This window comes from Aythya marila (assembly GCF_965140915.1).
Source record: "Aythya marila genome assembly, chromosome: 1".
NCBI classification, from domain to species: Eukaryota; Metazoa; Chordata; class Aves; order Anseriformes; family Anatidae; genus Aythya; species Aythya marila.
The window spans coordinates 149852897-149876555 of NC_139042.1; the positions used below are offsets into that span (position 1 = coordinate 149852897).

The 23659-nt window shown below is 40.8% G+C and overlaps 1 protein-coding gene across 3 annotated transcripts; it reads left to right on the plus strand.

The window, feature by feature from the left end:
- Positions 1–140: 140 nt before the first annotated feature.
- On the plus strand, positions 141–23370 carry LOC309874029 (overexpressed in colon carcinoma 1 protein homolog). Of its 3 annotated transcripts, none has more exons than XM_082751927.1 (6): positions 142–272; positions 7562–7586; positions 13520–13555; positions 14616–14695; positions 15495–15535; positions 16913–23370. In XM_082751927.1, exons 1-5 carry the CDS (start codon positions 230–232, stop codon positions 15497–15499), a joined length of 189 nt encoding a protein of 62 aa, XP_082608053.1. In that variant the 5' UTR covers positions 142–229; the 3' UTR covers positions 15500–15535; positions 16913–23370. The 3 variants fall into 3 exon arrangements, with proteins under 3 accessions (XP_082608051.1, XP_082608053.1, XP_082608052.1); XM_082751926.1 differs by having other exon boundaries at positions 144–272; positions 16910–23370; XM_082751925.1 differs by lacking the exons at positions 15495–15535; positions 16913–23370 and adding an exon at positions 15257–15488 and having other exon boundaries at positions 141–272.
- Positions 23371–23659: the final 289 nt, after the last annotated feature.

The window sequence follows — 23659 nt, forward strand, 5'->3', positions numbered from 1 at the left end:
GTGCGGGGGGGCTTTCCTCGGGGATGCGCGGCGCAGGGGCCGGCGGTTTCCCGGGCGATGGGTGGGGAGAGGAGGAGGAGGAGAGGAGGAGGAGAAGAGGAGGAGGAGGAGGAGGAGAAGGAGGGGTCCCCGCGGCTTTATCTCCCCCCCGGCTCCGCCCGCCGCCGGCTGCCTCCCGTCGCCGCTCAGCTCCGCACCGCTCCGCTCCGCACCGCTCCGGGCGGCGCCCATGGGCTGCGGCAACTCCACGGCCGGCGGCGCGGGCGGGCGAGGTAGGGGGGCTGCACGGGGGTCGGGGGACCGGGGACGGGAGGAGAAGGCGCCCCCCGAGCCGGCTGTGGGGTGGGGGCTGCCCCGGCCGGGAGCATCCTGCCCTGCCGGCAGCCATCCGCCTCCCCCCGGGGATGGGAGCGGTGTGCCCCGCCGGGGGCGTCGCGGGTTTTAGGGTCAGCGCCGCGACCGGGAGGATCCGGGGGTGCCAGCCTCGTCCCCCCTTTGGTTCCCTGTGAGGCCACTTGTGCCCCTTGGGAAGTGGCTTCGTGCCCCTTCCGCCCGCCCGAGGGGTCGGGGACGCGACGAGCCCGAGGTTTTGTGCACGTCGGGGTGGGGGTGCCCCTCCGGCCGGCCCCGCTCCTTCCCCCCCCTCTGAAAGGGAGGGGAGAGCTGGGCAGGCGGCGCGGCTCTTCGTCCTGCCCCCGCGGAAGGGGAAATGTATGGAAATAATAGCGGCCATACGCCGTATAATTACAAATACGAGCATTTATAACTCGTTTTTCATCCTGACTGCACCTGGCAAACAGGGCTGCCTAATTACATTCCTTGTCTTAAGTCTTTCAGCTGTATTTATTAAATCCGTAACCTCCTGACAATGCACAGTCAAATAGCAGCCAGGCCAGGGAGACCTGCTGGGGCTCAGCCTCCTGCTGCGTTGACTTGCTTTGAGAGAGCTGTGGTGTGCCCTGGGTGATGCTAGGGCTGATGTGCGGCACCGGCACGTCTCTGAGCGGGAACAGCAGTGACTCCTGCAAGTTGCAGGCTTGTGCAGTGTGCTGCTGTTCTCCCTGAACCCTGCGCTTTGTGCTCACAGCGGGAGGCTTTTCTGCTCTTTTTATTTACTTAGCTGCTGTTAAATGCTTATAAATGAGGTATCATGTATGTATCGGAAGCCTCTCTTGAGGCTTGACCTTCCAGCACTCTTGTCAGGGCTGTCACATCTACAAATGCATTACTTCTCTCCTGCTAATTGGTTCCTGCATTGCCATGACCTGAAGTTGTTTCCCTGCTTGTCCACTGTAGCTTCATAGCTGGGACGATGCTTGTTCACATCCCGGGTTTGTCTGCTGGGTAAAAGCACCAGAGCAACTGTCAGAGCAGCTCAAAGGAAAATACTCATTTTGGGCTGGTTATTAGTCACTTTGTGGTAGTGTCTCCAGCACCGTTGGCCTGGCCACCGCATAACGCTCCTAACAGGGCACCAACAGGTGAATGCTGAATAAGCTAACTCTGACTGTGGTGGTGTTTCGTGAGTTACTCTGAGCTAAAAGTTTGTTGGTTTAAATAAACGTGTCTGCAGTTGCTTTAAAGGCAGCTATTTTCAACAGGTGTTGGCTTCTTAAAAGATTTTCAGTGAAAGCACAGCCCCTTCAGTAGTTTAGCTTGCCTGTGCTGTTTGTTACTCACGAAATACTTCAGCTTGCATTTCATGGCAACCTCTTGCATACTCTGTAGAAATAGCCCACAGATCTCGAGTAGCTTAGCATAGGCTAAAATAACAATGCCGTGTAAAATCCACAATCAGTATAATGTAATTATTACTGTTACACTGATAGACCTTTCCAAAGCAAATATAGCTCTGGGAGGTCCAGGTCTGTTCCCAGTTTCACCAGGGTAAGTCAGGAATGGCTGCGCAGCCTGTGCTGTTGTAGTCACCAACATCTGGTAGTAGAATTAAGTTCACCATCTACTAGTGAATTTTTTTCTTCAGTTTAGCACTCCTTACATAGCGTGTCTGTAAAACTAAAGTAATTTTATGTAGGGGAAGGAGAAGATGTACCATTTTTAATCCGAGTTCTGGAGCTTTTAAGAAAAGTCTAGCTCTCAACATCTTACCAAAAGACATGAGTACAGCATGAATACAAATTAGTTTTGTGGCTTGCACAGCATGACTACGTCTTCAATGGTGAAGTTATGACTATTCTACAGTCAGTAATGTCAAAGCTGGAGGTACATAACATATAATTAACCTGTAACACTCTCTGTCATATTATATGACTAAGGATAATATTATAGCATACTTCACAGAACAGAGTAGAGATGGTTAGGCTACTCCCCATTTTCTTCCTCTGGTAAAATTTCTGTTTTAGCCTGACGAGATTTTTCCTAAACAGACACGTATATAATGATAGTTCAGCTAATGGTATTATCTTCTGTTGCATGGCTGGACTGACATCAGAGGAGCTATCAGCCCTATGGTCTGCAAGACCTAAACTAATAGACATGATCTAGAATAGCATTTCTGTCTGTGGTGCAGCACTCCAGAATACCAATCTAATTTTCCAGCTTTTCCTTCCAGAGCATCAGACAAAAGGATTTGAGGCCTAAAGGCTCCTCAGCTGAGAAACAGTGACTTGTGTTATCTGAGCAAACCGATGCAATTGCATCCTTCTTATATCCACTGTTTTAAATGTTAACTATGGATTACATTTATTTGAAAAAATCCCATTAAAGTTTTTATTAGCACATAACAATTTTGTTAGCAAATTGCTATTTTCCTGATGTTTTGTTGCCTCACATATCCTTCTTTCATGTCATTTCCTGATGTTTCAGAAGCTCCAAAGGAGCTCTTCTTTTCTGGTCTTTAAAAAAGCACGCCCTTACGCATTAATTTCCTTCTTTTCTGGGCTAAGGCATTTCCCTCCATTCTAGTGTTGCTTCACTAACAATTTTTTAACTGCCTCTTTCTTTCTATATCAATTGTAGTAGCAATGACAGCGCCTTAAATTATGGTACTCAGTGGAGGCTGGCAGTCTAGCCTTGATTTAAATATACAGACAAGCTGTTACTCTGTGGGAAGCTTAAAATACTGCCAAATTACAATGAAGGAGAACTTTCACACCAAGTTTATACAGACTTATTAACTTCAGATTGGTGGAATACCCAGGAAACCACTCTGCCATTCTATTTAAAGCAATTTTTGAAATTAATGTCTGATCAGGTCATGTCTGTGTATCAAACCGCAACCTGATGAGTTGAAGTAATCGATTTCAGGTACATTGATTTAATTCTACCCTCAGTTACATCAAGCTAGATCTAGTATAACTCCATGGAAGTTAGGATTTGATTCCATGTCGCTGTTTTTTGGAGCCAATGAGAAGGGAAAAAAACAATAGAAAACTCATTTGTAATCTTATGTTGTATACATATACATGTAATTTTTTTTTTTTAATTTGATTTTTATTACCATTTGGAGTATTTGCAATAAAATATTGTATGAAAATAACTGTTAGAAATTAATAAGAAAATCATTCATAGTCTGCTCTCAAGCCAGATGCTGGCATTTTTTTCATCCACGTTTTTATTCATGTAAATGGTTGCCTCTCATCCTTCATCTGTTTTTCTGATTATTTTTTTTGGTCTTCCACATTTGCTCATGATGCATGCCTCAGTGTAGAACAATATACTTTGTGGCAGTCAGTTCCTCTCAAGCATTTTTGCATTTGTCCTGCAATTACTGGAATTCTGCAGGGCTACAAGTAATAAGCTGCTTTTGTTTTGAAAGTGCGGACCCCCTCTCACTGAATGGAAGATGCGTTGGGATGATATATATTTGTCCTTCTTTTGTGACTGTTTCAACATTATGTTTTGTGAGGGATCCCAGCTCCACAATTCTAGACAGAATGTTTTTCTCCTGTAATCACTCGTGTTCAGAGTGATGAATGTCTGAATGTGCCTCGTTTATTCTGCAGGCTGTATTCCTCCTCCTTTTCCTGCACTGTGAAGTGCTAAAATGCATCCATGGTCTTACTGGTAGATGTATAAGCAGAGGGGTCATTCAGGAGAACTCAGTACTTCTTTATTAGTTATTATTCTGGCTACCCCCAGTCTATTTCTGTGATTAGATAGGCTTGGGAAGTTGCTAGAGAAGTGGGTGGAATAAGGCTAGGCAGTCTACAGAGTTCAGCTCTATCATTTAGAGTTCTGCCAGGGAAGAAATGTGGTGCCTGTTGCAATTCCTCAGGTTCCCAGTCTTCCCAGCAGGACACCAGAGAGGGTTCAGCTCTCTTCACTGCTATTGCCTCTCCTTAGAGCTTACCCATTAGCTGTGTTGCAGGAACAGCCTTGGGGGGCCCAAACCAGCAGGAATCTATTAGACAAGGTTTGTGGGGTCAAGTGCTACTTTTTTTTTTTTTTTTTTTTTTTTTTTTAGACCAAACTGATGCAGTTGGAAAAATGAATAGCCTTTCAAAAAATATTTTTGAAATATATTTCAAATATTTTTCAAGTCATATTTTTATAACATCATGACTATAAGAGCACTAAGTCTTGCAGCTGTGAAATAGCTATGAACTTTTTTGGGAACCGATAATAAGTAAGGTACTTTTGCTGAACTTCTGGCAGGAGGAACTTGAGAAGCTATAAAATAACGTGTTGGTTACTAAACATGGAAGAGTTAGAGAAACATATCATTGAAGTAACAGGAGTGAGGGTGCGTGGGCTGGACTTTAAAAACAAACACAAGTCTGTACAAACTGTGATGTTATTGGATCTGTTACAAAATAAAAAGCTGTATATAAGGGGTATTCTCCCTAATGAAGAAATCTTATTAGTTTTTATGTAGAGATAGTTACGAGCTGAGGTAATGTTCATTCCCAAGCTCATAGCACTTCCAGCAAAAAAACTGCTTTGTGAACTGGAACCACTTTCAGGTCTATATCAGATATTTCAGTGGAACCCAACTGAATTTGGACTAAGTTCTTGCTTCACTATTGCTAGTGAAAGTGAGAAATAACACTATTGGAATCCCATCAATGGCAGTGAGGATAACCTAATTCTTTGTGCTTATAAAAACAATAGGAAACAAGCCAATAAAAACGATCTTTTAAAAAGTGATTTTGTTTTCATCGTGCTTAGTTCATTATGTTTCTGTGTGAGGTGCATTTCAAAAAGTTGCAATGAATTTCTGCTGTGGTACACCCCCCTAATGTCAAAGGAAACGAGTGCTGCAAGGTGAGAGTGCTAGAGGCACACCTCTGTTCTCAAACACATTTACAGCCTCATGGCTCTACATGAAGACCAAGCTGATTGGTCTGAGAGACAGCTCCTGTCCCAGAGTGCTTGTAAGGTCTGCCTAGCAGGTCTTAGGATAAGTCTTAGGATAAGTGCAGCCCTGTGTCCAGAGCTGGCTCCCATGCAGAGTACTGCAGTTTGCTGTGGGCAGCACACTTAGCACATGGGTACTGCACTGAACGTGGGCATGGCGTTGAACAAGGGCATAGCATTGAAGTGTGTTTGGCAATTGAATGAAACGTGACTATCTCCATACAGAACTGCAGCTGTCCTCTAGACATTCAGTTCTTCCTGCCCAGTTAAAGTTTCCGTTTGCATATCAAACACTTTTGGTATACTTCCTGCACAGAAGGTGCTATAAAATTTTTAAACCAAGACCCAAGTACTGAGAGCCCTGGCTCAGACTCAATAAGGGCTCAGCAGAGGCTTCACAAAGGACTGTGAACCTCTTTGTAGAAATCAAGTTTGTTTGCAGTGAGCTTAGGTTGAAGTGAGAAAATGAAAAAACTGTGGTTCTGATGCAGAACACAAGCATGGTTTCTTGTGAAAAAAAAAATAAAAAAAATCCTGCTAGCTACAGCAACAGGACTAGGCTTTTCAATATGTGTGCTGTCTGAGCTGCTGCTGATGGTTGGGTTCTGTCTGGAAGTACAGGGTGGTGCCCTGAAGATACATAGCTGAGCTAACTCTGAATGAACTAGCCTGGGTAGCAGAAGACATCTTCCCACGTCAGCTGAGATTGAGGTTTGCAACGCAAACCGTCCATCTGGTCACAATTAATTTGGAGGGTTTATAGATAGTACCATGTAGATGTGCCTGTAGAGCCAAAAAGTCTCAGAAGGCTGCCTGGTAGAATGAAGTGTGAGAGCTCAGACCTGAGCTTATCATGCGCAGTGCTTCCAGCTTAATGAAGAGTACTTTTGATACATATAGCTCTACTGAGATTTTGAAGACTCTGGATTCAATGCTAACAAAAGAAACGTTTATGCTCGTGCAAGATGAGTCTATGTTGTTGATGGGAAAAGGAGGGATGGTCAAGCAGAAGGAATTTGGAATTAAATTACGCTCAAGAGTTAGCTATAAAGAGAAGTTTCCTGCCATTCAAGCTGTCCATTCAGGTAGGTACTGCTGGAAGGTCTTGCAGGACTGTCTCTTCCTCCCTGGGTTTAAAATCAGGTCAGGGACCCCTGATTCTCATACATCAGAGTGCGATGAAAGATGTTTGCTCTTCATGGATATTTTTCAGCAGCAAAAATAAAGTTTTCCAAGAAATGAAATGCCATGACCGGAAAAAAAAGTCTCTAAACCCGTAAAAATCTTTTAGATTGGCAACTGTAGTTTCTTCAGAGTGAGCTCAGATAGTCTCTTCCAGCTAAATACTGAGAGGAAAGGGAAGAAGAGAAGTGAAAGGTTCTCTAGTGTCTACCCTAGCCTGTGTAATTAATAGAAGGGATAATTTGCTGGTTACTCAGCTGAACGACATACCAGCAATAGCAATGCGTCATTAATAACTTGGGAGGAACAGGAAGGAGTTCGTACTTTAGTGCATGTTCCTCTCCCAGCAAGAAGCATCTGAGTCACCAAAAAATCAATCACTGAAATCAGGCAGCCTAGTTGTAGCTTTTGTCTTTTTGCTTTTTTTTTTGTTAAATAGTAAGATGAATTAAGGGGTGGTTGATCTATTTAGATGTCTGGGGCTTTGGTGGCCCAATGTTTATATTATTTCTGTCTAGTTGTTTTATAAAACATTTTTTATCTGGCAGGAAGAATGGAGCAGCGTTTACACACATAGTGCCAAATCTACAACTGGATCAAATGGCATGTGGACAAAATTAACAGGCATTTGGGAGTAACTGCTTGGTTAGCTGCGGCCAGTTTGTAACAGACAAAACCACCAGAGGACTGGGCAAAGTGAAGCATAAAAAAATTCAAGAAGATGAATGTTATCTTATGTTGCTCTCATCCTGGGTGACTGCAGCTGGGCACTGGTCCACTGCACCATCATTTCACCCTCTGAGAATCTGGCCCAGGTCTAAGTATGACAGACTTAAGGGCTAATACAGATAATCAGTAAGGATAAACTAGATAATCATGAGAAATCTGTTCTCTGACAATAGAAGATGCCTGTTGCTATATCTGCCTCTTTTTTACAGTGCATGTAAGGAAGTTGTTTAGGACAGAAAGGCAGAAAAACATTTACTGTACTATCAGTTTGTTTCAGGATTATGCCATTATCTTGTAAACATACGCTTTTTTTTTTCTTTTTCCATTCTAGGTGCCACAGGGACTACTAAAGATGTGTAAGTACTTGCGCTACCTTTTCAAACATGTAACCATGGACTTATCTTCAGTCCTACTAGCCCTATACTGGATTTAGTCATTGTAATGATTCATCTGGCTCCTGATATGTAATTAGCAGCACCAGATGCTTATTGTCTTTAGTGACAGCTTCCATCTCCTCAAAACAACCTCACGTCTTGTTTACTATTCTGCAAATTCCTTCCCCTTTTATTTCTCTAGCAGAAATGTCTTTTCTTAGCCTCTGTTGAGAGTTGTCTTCCAGAGGTGGTCATGTTTACTTCAAATTATTCTTCCCTGTCATATACTAGTACAGCTTTCTCCAAAGGGCATGCTATTGTATGAAGTGACCACATAAATTTCCACCAAGCCCTGTGAGAGATTTAATGAGCCACTCAAGCAAAATTCCCCTCTTTGCCAGAGACCTGGTAACCCATCCAGACTTCCTTTAGAAAACACCAACCTTCTCTATTTAGCTGCAGATGAGATCTTTAGCTAGTGAAGGTTATGACCCTTTTCCACGTTGAAGATATTATCTGTCAGCTCCTTTTTCTGTCCCTTATCTTTGATGCTGAGGAGCAGTGGACAGCCCTACCCATCCTGTTTTTCTCCAAATGTGGAAGGCCTGAACCTCTGTTGTCCTGCTGCCTCTCACCAACTTGTGGTTTACAGAAAAACAGCAACAAAAGATCAGCCTTTGTCAACCCATTTTTCATTTGCTGGTGCAAAAATTTGCAGGAACAGCTTTATTCAGCCATAAATCTATTTCCCTATCAAAGGAAACATTAAAGAAGTCATCCCGAGGTCTTGCCTTCTTTTCATATAATTGTTATTTGCCACTACAGTTTGAGCCTGAGGGACTGGGGAAATATTTTCATATTACGCAATAGAGACGTTCTTCAGTTTTATTTACTTCATTTAAAGTAACTACTCTTAATTAGTCGGAAGAATCCTGGAGCAGAAATAAGGGCTGTCAAGTCAGATAAACGTGGGGAGAGAAGAGCATAACAACAGGTTTGTCCTTGCTATTACAGAGCACGGCTGAGAACTAAAGACAGGTCTTCCTTGGCGGATGAGTCCTGTTGTCACAGATACTCTTGAGATCTATTACCCATGTAATCTGTTTTCTGGATTTGCAGTCTCAGACAATAAATAAATTACAGAAGGCAAGCTTATGAGGAACCTTCTCTTGATAGCCTGCAGCACCCATGCCCTCAGTACCCTTAGATAAACAAAACCACTGTTTTCAATCTATATTAGGTTCTTATGTTTTCCGGGCAATTGAGATAATTTAAGTGACTGACTTAGAACTGCATCTGTTTCTTTGCTTTTTGTTAGTTTTAAACTTCAAAATCACAAGCACTGTTCAATTAAGAATGTGGTAGATATGTTTCTGTGCCTGAATGTGTCAGCACATGAAGAACTGTGTTACTGTGTGCATAAGTGTTTGTAGGGCTGGCACTTCAAGACTTAAGCTGGGAAAATACTACTTATTAGCGATAGATCCTCTGTCATGTTTCAGAAAAGTATCAAGATAGCTTAGAAAAAAATAATTACTAGTGCAGACTTCAACAAGGGAAAGGGTCAGTCCTGGAACCATTACTCATTCTGATAAGTACAGTGGAGCCAGCCGAACAACCCGTGTGAGTAATAGCATGATTGAGCCTTCTAGTCAGACACTAACAGATCTGTGTTTCTAATGAGGGAGAAACAGCAGTGATGACCAGAAAATCCCTAGATCAATCATCCTAATATTTAGCAGCAGATTTTTAAAAAGGAAGTAAAATACCAGAAAAAAGCTATTTTAGTCATATTGGCTGTGGTTGAGAAAAGCAATCGTGTGTTCACTTGCATCATACTCTTCAGTACAGGATCCAGTTATTCTAATTCAACAGATTTCTTGTTTCCTGATGGCGACTCATTACAACTCCAGGAGCCAGGTGGATTGAGGGAGGGCTGGATCCTGCTCAGAGCCCTCCCAGGTAACCACAGAGAAGCTTTTTTTGCCCTCTGAGTCTTTAGTTGCTCCACTAGTAAACTGGCAATGGTGGTACGGTCTTCTTATGCAAAGTGCTCTGAGGTTGAGGTCTGCGCAACGACGAAAAGGACGTATGATCTGGGAATGTGATCTCTTCCCGCATACTCCAGCCCTCAAATAACTGGTGAACCTGTCACCCAGCTTCAGCCAACTGATGTACTAAAACAAGTACATTGTGGTAACTGGGAAAGTTTGGCTATAAGAGGGGTAAAGTATATAATACAGACTAACGCAATGCCTATTGTATTCAGAATGTGCCTGGGTTTGGAAGATTAATAGCAGTAGGAAGGAAAGGACACAATTCAAAACTGTTTCAAAATATTGGGAAGAAATCCATCAAATATAAATGACAGTCCTTTGGTCCCAAGAAAGACTGTGAAACTAAGGTGATGAAATCTGTTCCTTGTGCAAAGTTTAATGAAATATTTCTGGCAGGACTACGGAGCACTGCTAGAAGGAGCCTGTATAATGCCAGAGTTCAACACGAATGAAGTCATAAAAACGAAGATAAGAAAAATGTGGATGGAGTAAATTAATGTGAATGCCTATCATTTGATACTTAAAAGATTACGTGAAAAATGGCAGCTTTTTTGCCATCAAATGGGCATAGGACTGATGGATGCAAAAACTGACAGCTGGAGGGCTAAATATTTTTCAAACTTAAGAGGGTGACAGGAGCCCTCCTGGGACAGACAAATCCTTACCAAAAGAAACATTTCTTCTAGCTGAAAATAGATGCTGTTATAGGGATTTGCTGTTAAATCTGCCTACCAGCTACAGGACTCCACCTACGCCACCTGCTGAAAAATGTGATCTCAGTTCCTTTGCAGTAGATGTCAACAGCATCTGAGAGCAGATGCAGTGACACTGCAGCAGATTAGTGCAAAGCACATCAGGCTGTCTGGTCCAGCCTGTTCAGTTCCTTTTGCCATCCATTCCTGGGGCAGAAAGGCTTATCATAGCTTGCTGTTCCTGGAGAACACTGTAAGTGGAGGCTCTTTGATGCAAAGTGAGATATTTAAAATTTATATTTTGTGCTTTCTTCCCTAAGATAAGAGGAAACTAGAGACTCACTAGAGGGACAGGTTGTGGGAGAGAGAAAGAGACCTTGTGCTGAAATCCTGCATCCTCTGTGAGTCTGGGAGACGTGGCGATCAGAGCACTGCCCAAACCAAAGGAACTTCCTTTCATTCTCATTTCCACACAGCCAAGTGTCACCATTGCGGTGCAGCTCCCTGGGGCCACCTCTGTTCATTCAGCGTGAGCACGGAAGCAGCAGTGGTCCATCTGCCCCAGGTGGCACCTTGAAATTTGAACATGTGAAATCAGTGGGCACTTCTCGAAATGGTGCCTTTAACTACAGACCACAGTGTCTGAAGGCAAGAGATGTGCAAAAATGCATAATGTATATGTTGGAGCAGCTCTCTTTCCCATCCTGCTTAGAAATGAGTCCTCAGAAAGGTGGAAAACGGCTTCTTCCTCCAGTGTCACCACCAGAATTTTTTGTTCTTTTCCTCTGAAGCTTCCACATTCCTCTTCTCTGTTCACCCTTTCTTTCCCAGCAGCATGACCGATTGCACCCAGTCATAACTCAGCCCAAGAGCTGTGGCCTGCTCAATCCCAGACTATTTGCTACTGAGCATTTAAGGGAAAAGGGATCGTAAAATTAGACTTTGATTTGTAGCTATTAAGGAGGAAAGCAAAATGTTTAAAAAAAAATAGCCTGCTTAATCATAGACCTGGATAATTTGTTTTGGTGAGAGAATGACAGTAATGGTCCAGTGATGCCCCATTATAGAACATTGCTAGAACAGAACAAAATAGTCCTGTTGCCTAGTAGAGGCTTTTTTAAACATTGACATTAATTTCCTGTTGGACAATATTGATTATTATTCTTACAACTCCATTTTAGTGGCTTCGAGCTGTTCATGAAGTTGTCAGTGCTTTTAAAGGATTCTTTTCTCTGGATAATGGTTAATCTGGATTATAGGAAATGTTTCCAGTTGTATGAGAAAATCAATCCTGTGACACATTTGGTTGGTTCAACAGCAATGATTGTTTGTGATCTTCTGTCACCCAGGGTCCCTCTCTTAAAGTGCTGTCATTTTTTTATTATTTTTTTTACTAAAAATATACATCTCATTCCTACCCATTGATATACACATTCTTTCCTCTTTCTTCTGCTGAAACTGGCCCATACTAGGATAAAGCATCTTTGCAACCCTCAAGGAAAGGGGACTCTGCACTTTTTTCTCTCCTGCTGCGTACAAGAGGGCTGAGTGACTGAGGCCACGTGGTGGCAGAGGGGATGGGCAATGCCTTCTGAGATAGCACTTGTTCCTCCAAACAGAGATTTCTGACTGAGGTCTAAGGGCCATCTCCCTGCATTTAAGGCTGTGTCTTCCTACCAGTTCTCGACACTTTGGGCAAATGCCCCCTTGACTTCAGGGGTCAGTAATGGCTTACAGCCCTGATTATTAAACAGTAGGAACACGTACCTTTCAGAACAAATAAATTACAGTAAGAAATGTCACACGTTACTGTTCAATGTCATCATTCAGCGAAACCTTTCACAGCTACAATATAGATTTAGCCCTAAGGCTGGGTAGAGGCCAGCTCTCAGTTTTGTTGCATGGGGAGCAAACTAAAAATTCATGGCTCAGCTGATGCTGGGGAGCATCTTTTCATTGCCCACATAGTTCATGGTCCGTAGCTGGGGATATCCAGGTGACAGTATCCAGGTGAACAACCTGTGCAAGAGCATTTGCACAGCAGAGCCCTCCTTGTGTCATGGTGCTCCATTCCCTGTTTGCAGCCTTCCCCTGCTGCAGCCACAGCTGCGGTAAGGTTGGGCAGGTGTCACCATTACCCCTGCTGTAAGGAAGGAGTGCAGGATGTCCGTGGATTTGTCAGCACTCAAGTTACTTTGCCTCTATTTTTATTGCTAGGTTGGTAGATTGCAAGTCAAGCTAAAGTGCAGCAGCTGCCCAGATCCATACCCAGCCATGCATGCAGCAGAGCTCAAAGTCCAAATATTTAATCAAAGGCGGGTGAGTGGTTTGGATGAAGGCTGATGCTGGGGCGCAGACTGAGAGCACAACACAGGCACTATACTCATGGATGGTAACAATACCATTTTTATCTTTCTACCACATGTGCCTTCATATCAGTGCTGATTACTTTACCCCCTGTCCTGGTTCAGCTACACTGGACAGTATTTCAAGCAGGGGGAGTCAAACCTTAGTGACTCCCTATTCATTTTAATGTAAGGGTAGAAGAGAAGTAATTGTCCATTATGAAGGATTAGTAACTGTTTGGTTTGCAAACAGCTCTGACTTCAGTAGTAGCAGTACCTCACTTAACATAGAGGTTCTGTAGCACATTTTGGCACAGCTGCTGTGAAAGTTTCTCTTTCTTCATACTCATTCCCATGCCAGCATGGATGGCCAGTCCCTTTCAGTCCTCTGTTGGTGGAAGAACAGCCCAGGCTTGTTTCTGTTACACATGGAGCCTTTATGTTGCTGTTATACATGGAACAATGTTGGGAACAACATCCTTTCACTCAGGAAAGATGCTAATCTACCAGCTTTCAGCTCCCAAGCCTACTTTCAGGCATCACTGGAGGGAGCTGTGGAAAGTAAGCTGCATCTGTTCTCAATCCTTTTCTTTCTCACATACAACAGATTGGAAAATTGACACTCTTTTTTTTTTTTTTTTTCTTTTTTTTTTTTTTTTTTTTCTCTCCTTTGTCAATACTTTATTGAACTGTGGATGATCTGAATTAAGCTGGGACACTATTAGTCCCCTTCTTCCTTTGCCCCTGAATCTACCCAGATGGTGACAGAGTATCTGAAAGAAACTGTATGCTAATGTGCTCTATATCTTTTGGTGTTACAGAGCAGAAGAATCTGTATCAGATGATGACAAAAGGAGGTAGGTCCTGTACTGGCTTAATTTGGAATTGGCTGCACTGAGTTTTGCTGCTGGCTGTACATCCTTCCTTTCCTTCTAAGCCCCACCGATGTCAACAGAGCAAAGAAAAGAGTAGGAAATCTCATGTATAACCCCAAATTGATGATCATGCTTCACTTTGTTAGTGTGTTGGGGGAGGGAGCTTTGCAATAAGATGAGCACATTATCTCACAGTTGTAGATTATCTGGTTCATAATGTCCAGTGACCTCTGCCTTCCCACCAGCCCTGCCACAGATGGCATTAGCACCTGTGGGAGATCTCCGCTCAGCTAGAAATTGAAGGGAGTGTGACTCCATCATCAAACAAATCAGAAATCAACTCAGATCCCCGGGGATGTGTTTCATTTGGTACCTAATGTGTCAGAGCAGCTACTCTGTAGGTAGCTCTAGGCACAGCAGAAATTCTTAAGTACCCCATTTTCCACCCCCTCATGTCAGTCCATTCTTTTCATAGGTCTCAGAGCCAGAAAGTACACTCTGTAAGGTTGTGAGAGGGAGAGGATTAGGCTATGAAAGTACTACATACTATTATATTTGTTTCTACTAACAGTCTCCTCCAGGTGTGGCCCCAAGGAGGGAGATGCAGATCCTGTTTATGTATGAGGAGAGGTGAAAGTGTTGTTTAATTGGTGTGTGTTGACTGAAGTGATGTGCTTCAGCAGTCTCAGTATTGGGGCAGTGCTATCAGACTGTCTGCTGGAAATTGGTGTCTAGGAGAAGCTGTGCAGGTGGGGCTTATTGTCACAAGATAGGTGGGATTTAATGAAAAATATTAGGAACTTGAATGACTAGGAACTAATTTCACAGCCCTATGTCCCACTTGTGAGTAACAGCCAGCCTCAGGAGTTTTTTTTCCCCATAGCTGTGTGAAAGGAGGGCTCTTCTAAGGATGCTTGTGCAGAGGTGAATCCACTCTGACTGTGCGTGGTTTTTGTAATGCTGTTGCATGACATTGATGTTATAGGAAGAAGTGTTCCAATTAAGCTCTGTTGTCTTTTAATTTTTTTTTCCCTCAAATCAGGAACTACGGTGGTGTGTATGTTGGTCTGCCATCAGATGCAGCTGCCATGGTTTCCAGTCAGACGAAAGCTGCACCGAAAGGTATCAGGAGGTTATGTATTGTATTTCTCCTGTTTTCTCAGTTTAATTTTATCTAGCAAGATGTATTTATCCTTTAAAAATCAATGATTACTTCAGACAGACTGACCAGCCTTGGTCCCTCTTGAGGCTGTGAGGCTATTTATAATCGTCAAATGATTGCTCCCATTTATTTAAGTTCTAACACACCTACTTTTGTGGAAGGATCATAGAGCAGATGCTGCCAGGGTAGTACATTGTCTTCTGAACAGCTTCTTCATGCTCTGAGTGGTGTGAGAATTCAAGGAAAACAAAACCCTTTTAGGATTAAGAGGCTATGATATATGCACTTGCAGAGCCTTGGCAGTATTTTTAGATTTGGAGGTGTTTACTTGCATTGTGATGAATTCCAGTAATAACAGTTAGTAAGTGCTTGCTTTCAGGTTTATTTCTGTTCTTATATGAAACCCAGTGCAAACTGTTTCTTTTCCATGTTATGTTTTTTACAGTGGGAAAAACATTCAGTTTATAGGTACTTAAAGACTAGTCATAAACATATTTATGAAATCGTGTAATATTTTTCAGATTTAATACAACAAAATGCTGCTGTCACTTACGTACACCACAGAGCTAAGTCACTGACTGGAGCTTCCAAACTGTGCTGCAAAACAAACAAATGAAGAAAAATAACACTATTTACCATAATAATAGTATTTGTCTTTGGAACAGTAGTACCTCTGTTGCATGCTTTGTTAAACCATGTTCTAAACTGGCTATATGTTACAATGTTTTAACCATCTTTACCTTTTGTTTTCTGATTAAGATTAGAGGGAAATAAACACAGCAAGATCCAAACAGCTGGAGGTACGGTATGGCTTAATTAACATTATGTGTTTGCAATGTATTAGTTGGAAAGAAACCAGGTGGTGATACTCCCTGAGATATGGGGTGGTCTGGGAATCACCTGGTGGCATTCTCAGCGATAGTGTAACTCTTCTGAAGGCCAAACCAGGGTGTCAGTGCTGCAGACATAAATCACACAGTAGGTAAAGTCACCTTCTCCATGAGAAGTGTGAAGCAAGGGAGCCCTGTATAACCTCATTTGGGAACGAATAAAAATCAGATGTCCTTGTGCTCACCTTCAACCACCCCACAGCTGGTCCTGCAGCAGTACTGAGACAAGCATCCCCGGAGACAAAGCTTTTCCCAGGAACAAAGAGTTTGCAGTCAGAATACTCCATTTTAGGGCCACTCTGAGGACCAAAGTGAGATACCCACAAAGGGACACATTGCAGATTTCCTCTAGTTACGAGAGAATCTGTGGTGCTTCATTCTCTGCTGGCTACGACTGGACAGGGAAAATTGATAGGCTCAATTTCTGAATAAAAGTTTAAACTAACTAATTGATTTTTTTTTTTTCTTTTCTTCGTGCCTGAAGAAAACCGAAACAAACTAATCTTCCATTCAGAATGTGAACTGAATAAACATTGGCAAGTGTTTAGCTGGCAGGGAGGGGGAATTATAAAGCTGCCAACATTTTCCATAGAAAGAAAAAATGTTTCCTAATTTAGATGAAGAACCAGAAGCAGTTCTGGCTGGTCTCGGTGCTGGATGCAGGGCCAGTAGAGCAGAACATGGCTATACTTGTTTTAGTCATGCGAATGGTGAAAGCTCTCTGGGCTCTGCTAGGAGCACTCATATGCAGGGAGACCTGGTTGTCACACCTAATTTCTGTAACCCAGCTGAGATGTCTGAGCTGGGAACACTGACACCCTTGATCTGAGCAAGGCTGAGGCACTTTCTTGGGGTTAAAGTTTTCCATTCATGGTTGATGATTGGAACCTGAATTAATTACATCCTTATTTAGGTGCTTTAATTGAATGCCTGAGGTTGGATGGAATTGATCTCTTGACTTTTTTTTTTTTTTTTTTTTTTTTTTTTTTTTCCCCTATTCAAAACAGTTGAAAGTGCATTTTAGCTTCATTGCTGTAAGATCAGGGAGTGGCTGCTGGTTCAGGCTGCAAAAGCTTTGCATAGATGAGCACCTTTAAACCTGCAAAGGGGCTTGTGAACTCCAAGAGTTTATGTGCTTGCATGTCTGGAGGGCTTATACCACAAATATCAGCTTCTGCCACAAACCTATTTCACTGTTTTATGTATAGAGGTACTGTATGGCATTACCAGTTCAGCTAAATCTGTTCATCCCTATCTTTTTTTTTTTTTTTTTTTTTTTTTTAGCAGTCTTCTGCAGAGACCACTTGCCAGTGCTTTAGCGAGAGTTGTCTTTCTGCTGAAGATTTTTATATTTACATAGCCTTCCAGAGAGCAAAACAGATCAGAGCACCAAAAAAATCTAAACTGTTGCAAGTTCCAACTACGGGTAAAGCTTAAAGTACAACATTGAATCAGTTTGCTGTGATGGTTGCATTATGGAAACCTCCTGCTGTTCTCCAGTGAAAATGAAATTAAGGAACTCATGGTGGATGTTTCTGCACAAGAGCTAACTTTGATGATCTGCAACTTATTTCTCTGTGGCCATATTGCAGATTTCATCAGCTATCAGCTACGCTTCGTATATTTTCTCCAACAATTTTTGATAGATTTTATATAGAAAATCATTACTACTGTCCACTTAATAGTTCCTATGGTAGGTTCCTATAAATTTATTGTTAATTTACTTCAGAGTAATATATTTGACAGGTTTGCATCTTTTTGGTAATATTGCAAATTTTACTATTTTTGCTGTGAAAACTTTAGAATGAAATAGGCATAAGACCATTGGGCTCTTTATAATTGCTGCCATCACTTTTATACAGTGAAATTAATATTAGTGTTTAATTTTCACCTTTTAAAAAGATACTGCTCAAGGAAATTTATTTAAATAAGGACAGTGTATTTCATCATAATATGTATGTCTGTTTTTATTTTCTTCAGCTTTATCTCTTTTATAAAGCATTACATGGAAAAAAAAACTAATGAGCCAAACTATTATGTTGTCTTCCGTTCTATGTGATATTACAGTAACACTTCCTTGCATAAGGATGAAGTGATGGTATTGACAGAGATAACTGAACTAAACTCCAGTGTGGTGTCCTCTTGAAATGTAGGGGAGTTTTGATCCCTATTTGAATTTTGTGCCCCTGACTTGTCTTTTGGCATCTCAAATATGGAAAATTGTAGCAGAATGAGTGTTGTTATTACTTTAGCAAATTGTTGTATTAAGTAATGGATGGGACACTTCTAAATTCATTACATTTATAACAACTGCAGGTTCCTCACTAAACATAAAACATATTGTACATTTCCATATAGCTGAACAAATATTTAAATTATTAAAGCCTTTTACATAATTCTTTAGTCAAACTTTTTAATAGGCCATGATGTTATACACTTAAAAAAAAACAAAAAACAATCCATATGACATTGATGTTTTACAGTAGAACAGTGACCATTCTTATAATTAAAAGAAAAAGCAAAATTTAGACATTAAGAAGCGAAACACTGAGAACCCTAAAATTCCTGCCCATTTCACCAAGACATTCTATTAAGACATTCTATTAAGATGAACAAACAACTACTGGCTATGACTTCCAGGAGCTTGCAGATCTGGCTTTAAAATATGTGGTAGTTTATATGGTGTGAGGTATGTAAAAAGAAGTACTTAAAGGTACTCCTTGCTTGCCCTCTTTTTAAGTGTTTGTGGCAATATTTACTGCTGTTCTCCAGAACTCTGCTTCTTGCCTATCAACACTTTCAAGTCTCCAGCTCCCAAAGACAAATACACAGCTCGTACTTGACCCATTCAACCTAGAATCAAGATGAAATAAACTTGAAGATTAAATATCTCAGTATGAATGAATGTCTGTAAATTACACTTGAAGACTCTTGTTCTTACAAGCCAAATTGATGAGAACTCAAATAGCACTGGGTGATAAACACGTAGGTTTGCTTCCCACCTGCTTATGATAGCATAAGGATATAGTTTCCACATTACATGTTCCACAAATGGTTTGAACAGCACAAATTTATTTAGCAGAAATCACTAAGGCCCATATCTGATTTAACTGTTTGCCTTTCCCGAAAGGAAAAATGAAACTCGAAAAAGCAGTTGTCCTAGGATAGATACATCGTAGTTCAGCTAGTGCTCAAAGAGACAACGATAGACACTACTAATCTCCCCGGTTATGTCCACTTCTATCCTTTGCTTGCTGGGAAGAATCATCAAAAAGAGGGACTGGGCTAAGTTCAAATAGCACTTGTTCTACTGCTGACATCTGAACCCCATGTGTGGGCAGAGGAAAGTAAGTGGTGATCTTTAATGAATAGCTCCTAGGAGTTGGTGTTGGGACAGTTGCAAAGTACTTTTTCTTGTTTTACATCATCACCTAATTTTTCCTGTGCAGAGTTGCAGAGAAATGAGGAGCAAATTACAGAATTGGCTTCTTAATGATTCATCCCCTGAATGTGTGGGAGGTACGGTGGTTTCTTTCTTAATATTTTTGTTCCTCTGCATCTTTTCATCTCAAAAACTTACTGATCAACTGTCAAATGTTTCAGTATCATGGGCTGGAGCCTCTGAAATAGATCTGCATTCATTTATGCCACACAGGGCTGTACTCATCAAACTTTAGAGCTAGGGCCATGGCCTTGTCTTAAATTTTCAGGCTCTTGTCTTTTGTTTTCTCAAGGACCTGGAGTTGTAGAAACTGTATGACAGGACAATGTATTCTGTCTTGGCCAAACTCCACTTAGGGAACTGATTTTTTGTTCATCAAAATTCCTCTGTGGTGAGCCTCTAGCATTTCTTAAGCCTTTGTTAATAAGAGCACATGACATTTCATGGAGAAATGAGTAAACTCTTTCAAAACGTACGATCTATGGATATTTCTATTACGAGGAAGAACATAAAAGAAACCCTCTATGCCAGCTGACAGCTGTGTATTTGATGGCATCCTTGGAAGATATTTAGGCACTCAGTGATGGTTCAATGTGCGAATGCAAACAGAACACAAGAAGCCATTGAACGGCAAAGCTATTATTGAGGAATATACTTTGTTTTTTGTCAAAGTGTCTTGAATTGCCATTTGTTAAGAAGGGACATTTAAATGTTGGGGCTGTGATACTATTTCCTTTGCAGTTGTCACTCTTTCTCCAGCCAAAGCTGAGGAAGTATCTTTTCACTATGGAAATACTTTAGCAAAGACAGTGGATTCAGGCTTTATAATCTCATGTTCTCCAATCTGGGATTATTTGACAGTTTGGAAATATTATGCTTGAAGTCACATAGCTCAGCTCAGACAATTGAATCTTGAAAAATTCTATGCCACCAAAGCATAGGATTGAAACTAGTTTGTGATTAGCTTAAAAACAGTTCAGATTCTTACTGGATGGAAATTTTGGTCTTGTGCAAACTATTCCACTGAGAAGACATCCGTTCCTTTGAATTACACTGATGAGACAGTTTATTTATTTTGTTTTGTTCTTAATGCAGAACCTGGGGTTTAGCTGTAAGGACTCAGCTTCTCAGTATCTGGGTGGTCCAGGTGGAGATGCTGTCCATCTTGTGTATGCCATCCATGTTGCAGTTTAGTTCAGAGGATGTGACATAGCTTTAAACTTCTGTGTTGCTCAAGCATTAGATCCATCACTAAGAGGGTTGCAGACAACCTGGTAAAGCCCAGTGCAAAACATTACATAGAGCTCAGTTAGGATTTACTCACTAGGAGTGAAATCCTCTCGTAACAGAGTCAACACAAGGCTGAAGCTGCAGAAGAACATAAAGTTGAAGTTTGTCTCTAATGAATGCAAACATGAAGTACTAATTTACTTGATTTCATCCTACATCTCTAGCAAAGGAGTCTGTGCTGTATTGGATTATGGTTGAAATGGCATTAGTTTTTTTTAGTAACTCACTAGCATATTGTACTCTTTCACCCACACAAGTCTAGTGATTCTCAATAATCATGCTTCCTAAGCAGTTGGTGAGTCACTACAGATCTGTTTTCTGCAAAGTAGCCCTCTGTTTTGTTCCCATGGTGATCAGAAGTGACAATTATTACAGACTGCTACTACAGTTCCTCTATTGCCTGTACCATCTAAAGAAGCTCTTATCTGCTTATAGTTCCTTGGAGTTTTGCAGTACATCATCGTCACTTCCTATTGACAGCAATTTGAGCACTTCAGGTGAATTGGCTTTATGGAGAACACTCTGGAGGAGGGTGATTTGTTGAGTATTTTTGTTTTGCAATGCATTTAGAAACGGACCAAGAAAATAATGGCTCTGTAAACTTTCACAAAGCAATGGTGTGCCAATATTGCAGGAAATCTTTTGAGGCTGGGCTAAATGATTCAAGTTTTGTTTTAACACCAAACATGAAGAGAACTTAGATTAATCATAATAAGAGCAATTTCATTTTACACGATCTGGCAATTTTTGCTGTAATGTTAGAGTTTTCAAACATAGGAATACTTACCAGATAGCAGAAACCCGACTGTGAGTGTTTAGAATGGCTGTCACCCACGCTGTAGGAACTCGTGTATACATGAGCACTTAACCTGATCATGAGCAAGTGCCTATAGGTGAAGATAGGACCCTGCTTGTGAAAGTGATCGTTCCATGAAGCACAGTGAAACTTCTTAAAAACCAAGTCTCATTAGCTTAACTGTACTGAGAAAAGAATGAGAAAGATACCGTGGGATGGAGCGTGCATTTAGTGTGCCAGAAAGGAAGAAGTCCATGGGAGGAAGAGGATTATATTATTATGCAGTAAAGATAGATGCAGAAGGAGGTTAGGAACTAAAAATGACGTAAAAAAGGAAATAGTTTAATTAAGTATCTGCTCCATTTCTCTGTGATTCTCGTCTGTTGAAAATATAGCAAGAAGTAGACTACTGCCAAGTCATTTTAAGCTGAAGATAAATGTGGATTGGCCTACTGGTTCATTCCCATTCCAACTCCCAGAAGTCTGAGATTGTGAACCTTTTGGGAAACAAATCTCTCTCTCTCTTTTTTTTTTTTTTTTTTTTAAATGCCCAACGTAATGAGTCTATGAACCTTATATGTCCTTTTATGTGGTACTAGGATATATAAATATCCTACCTTCTCTTTCAAACTGTGTTCCCTTTGCTTACATCTCTCTACACAAACCTGAGCTTCTAGTTACTTTGGAAGTTTACACCATGTTTGAAAAACAACTTAGTAGGCTGAGAAAATCCACAAGATGTAAAAATCATTAACAGGCACAGTACAATAACAGATTATAGAACATGCAGAAAAGAAACAAGAGCTTAATCTGAAAAACAAAGCAGAGTTAGAAACAAAGCTTTGGCTTAGCCATGACATGTATTTTACTTGTCTCATAACCAATGGATCACTGTGCAAGTGATTAGTTTGGATCACAGAACCCTTATCAATGTTCTGAAAATTAGCAGCCCACTTACAGAGTTCTGTTTCTGGTCTTTGATTCCAGTGTTAAGGGAGAGGGCAGTAATGTGAAAAACTATATTCCACCCTTAGCCATCATTGCCCATGTTTTATTTGCCAAATCTCAGTGTTGTCTGCAGGACAGCTTCGGCTCTATAAAAGCTGAGCTCATTGGGTTCTTAATGTGAGACTATGATTCAAAGCAACACGTTAATTGGAGACAGGTCATTTTCAATAACTGTTTTGTGGGGGATACCAGACTGGAGGAAAATATAAGACTTTATTGGAGCTAAAGAGGTATTCAGGTTTTGGAGAGAGTCCACGTTGTATCACTACCAAACTCTACTTGACGGAACACAAACATAGCACCACATTCATAAATAAATAAAATCCAAGAGGTAATAATGTTCACCTTTCAGCTTCAATCTATTATATTTATGATTATGTATTACTGGACACTGACCACGACTTTGAGCTGTGAATACCTTCTGCCAGCTAGGTTTGTGTTCCCAAAATGTTATTGCTGTAAGGAAAAAAATTGGAAGGATTCCCACTACCTTGTTTTCCGTAGAAGCCTTACATGCTTTTGGGAAATCAGCCAGAAATTTTCTATAAAATTAGAAGATTTAATTAGATCTTAATGTTTAAATGGTATTGACTTGAGCAAACTCCAAGTATCTGGTTATTATAACAATGCACTTCATCTTCGAGCACTTGCAAGAAACCAGTCGCTTACTTCTTCTTCCTCTTCCAAATTGTGGGTTAGTTTAATAAATAAATGATTAAATTCTTTTACCATTCTATCAAAGGAACTGCTTTGGATCATCAGATAAAAGGAAACCATTTTTGGCAGGAAATTAATTTGTAGTAAGGAAACTGTGCCAGCCAGGGGAGATGGATCTTGTATAAATTCTAAATTCTGTTTAATAGAATGAATAAGAGTTGGAGTACTTGCCCAGCATTGTTAAAGAGTCTTTGTTCAAAACATCATTGTTTGCATAACAATTACTTATTGAAAAACCCAAGATTTCCAGTGAAAAGAACCTTGAAAAACTCTAATTGGAAAATAATTTTTGATTTATGACGATAACTTGCCAAGAGCAGCATTATATTTTTTCCTTCAAATTTCAAGTGGAAGACAATTTCTCATCTGAACCAGTAAGGTAAACAAGCAACTCATCCTTCACACTTGCAGACAATCCTCATTCAGAGATGCAGAAAAAAAAGGTAAATGGTATTGACTAATTCTATTGTAGAGACATATATGTTTTTACACTTCAAATGAATATTACCCCCCCCCCAATGAATTAGACTAGATTATACTTCATATCATATCTCATATCTCCTCCTTTCAGGTATTTTATCAAAACATGATCTTATTCCTTCATTTTTATTTTATTGTTATTATTTTTTTTTCACTTTGGCTGAAATAATCCATAGCAAAAATATATTTATGATATCTTTATTATAAGAATTTGTAATCTGTAGTAATTTTCATAGTTTCTTGCACTATCCCTCTCACCCCCCACCCCCCCCCTTTTTTTTTTTTTAATCTTGAACACAGC

What these genes read in the sequence shown, in the direction of transcription:
- LOC309874029 (XM_082751925.1), top strand. Translation starts at nt 230, where the DNA reads ATGGGCTGCGGCAACTCCACGGCCGGCGGCGCGGGCGGGCGAG. An exon ending in CGGCGGCGCGGGCGGGCGAG is followed by an intron (nt 273 to 7,561) that starts GTAGGGGGGCTG and finishes TTTCCATTCTAG; the next exon opens with GTGCCACAGGGACTACTAAA. An exon ending in ACAGGGACTACTAAAGATGT is followed by an intron (nt 7,587 to 13,519) that starts GTAAGTACTTGC and finishes TTGGTGTTACAG; the next exon opens with AGCAGAAGAATCTGTATCAG.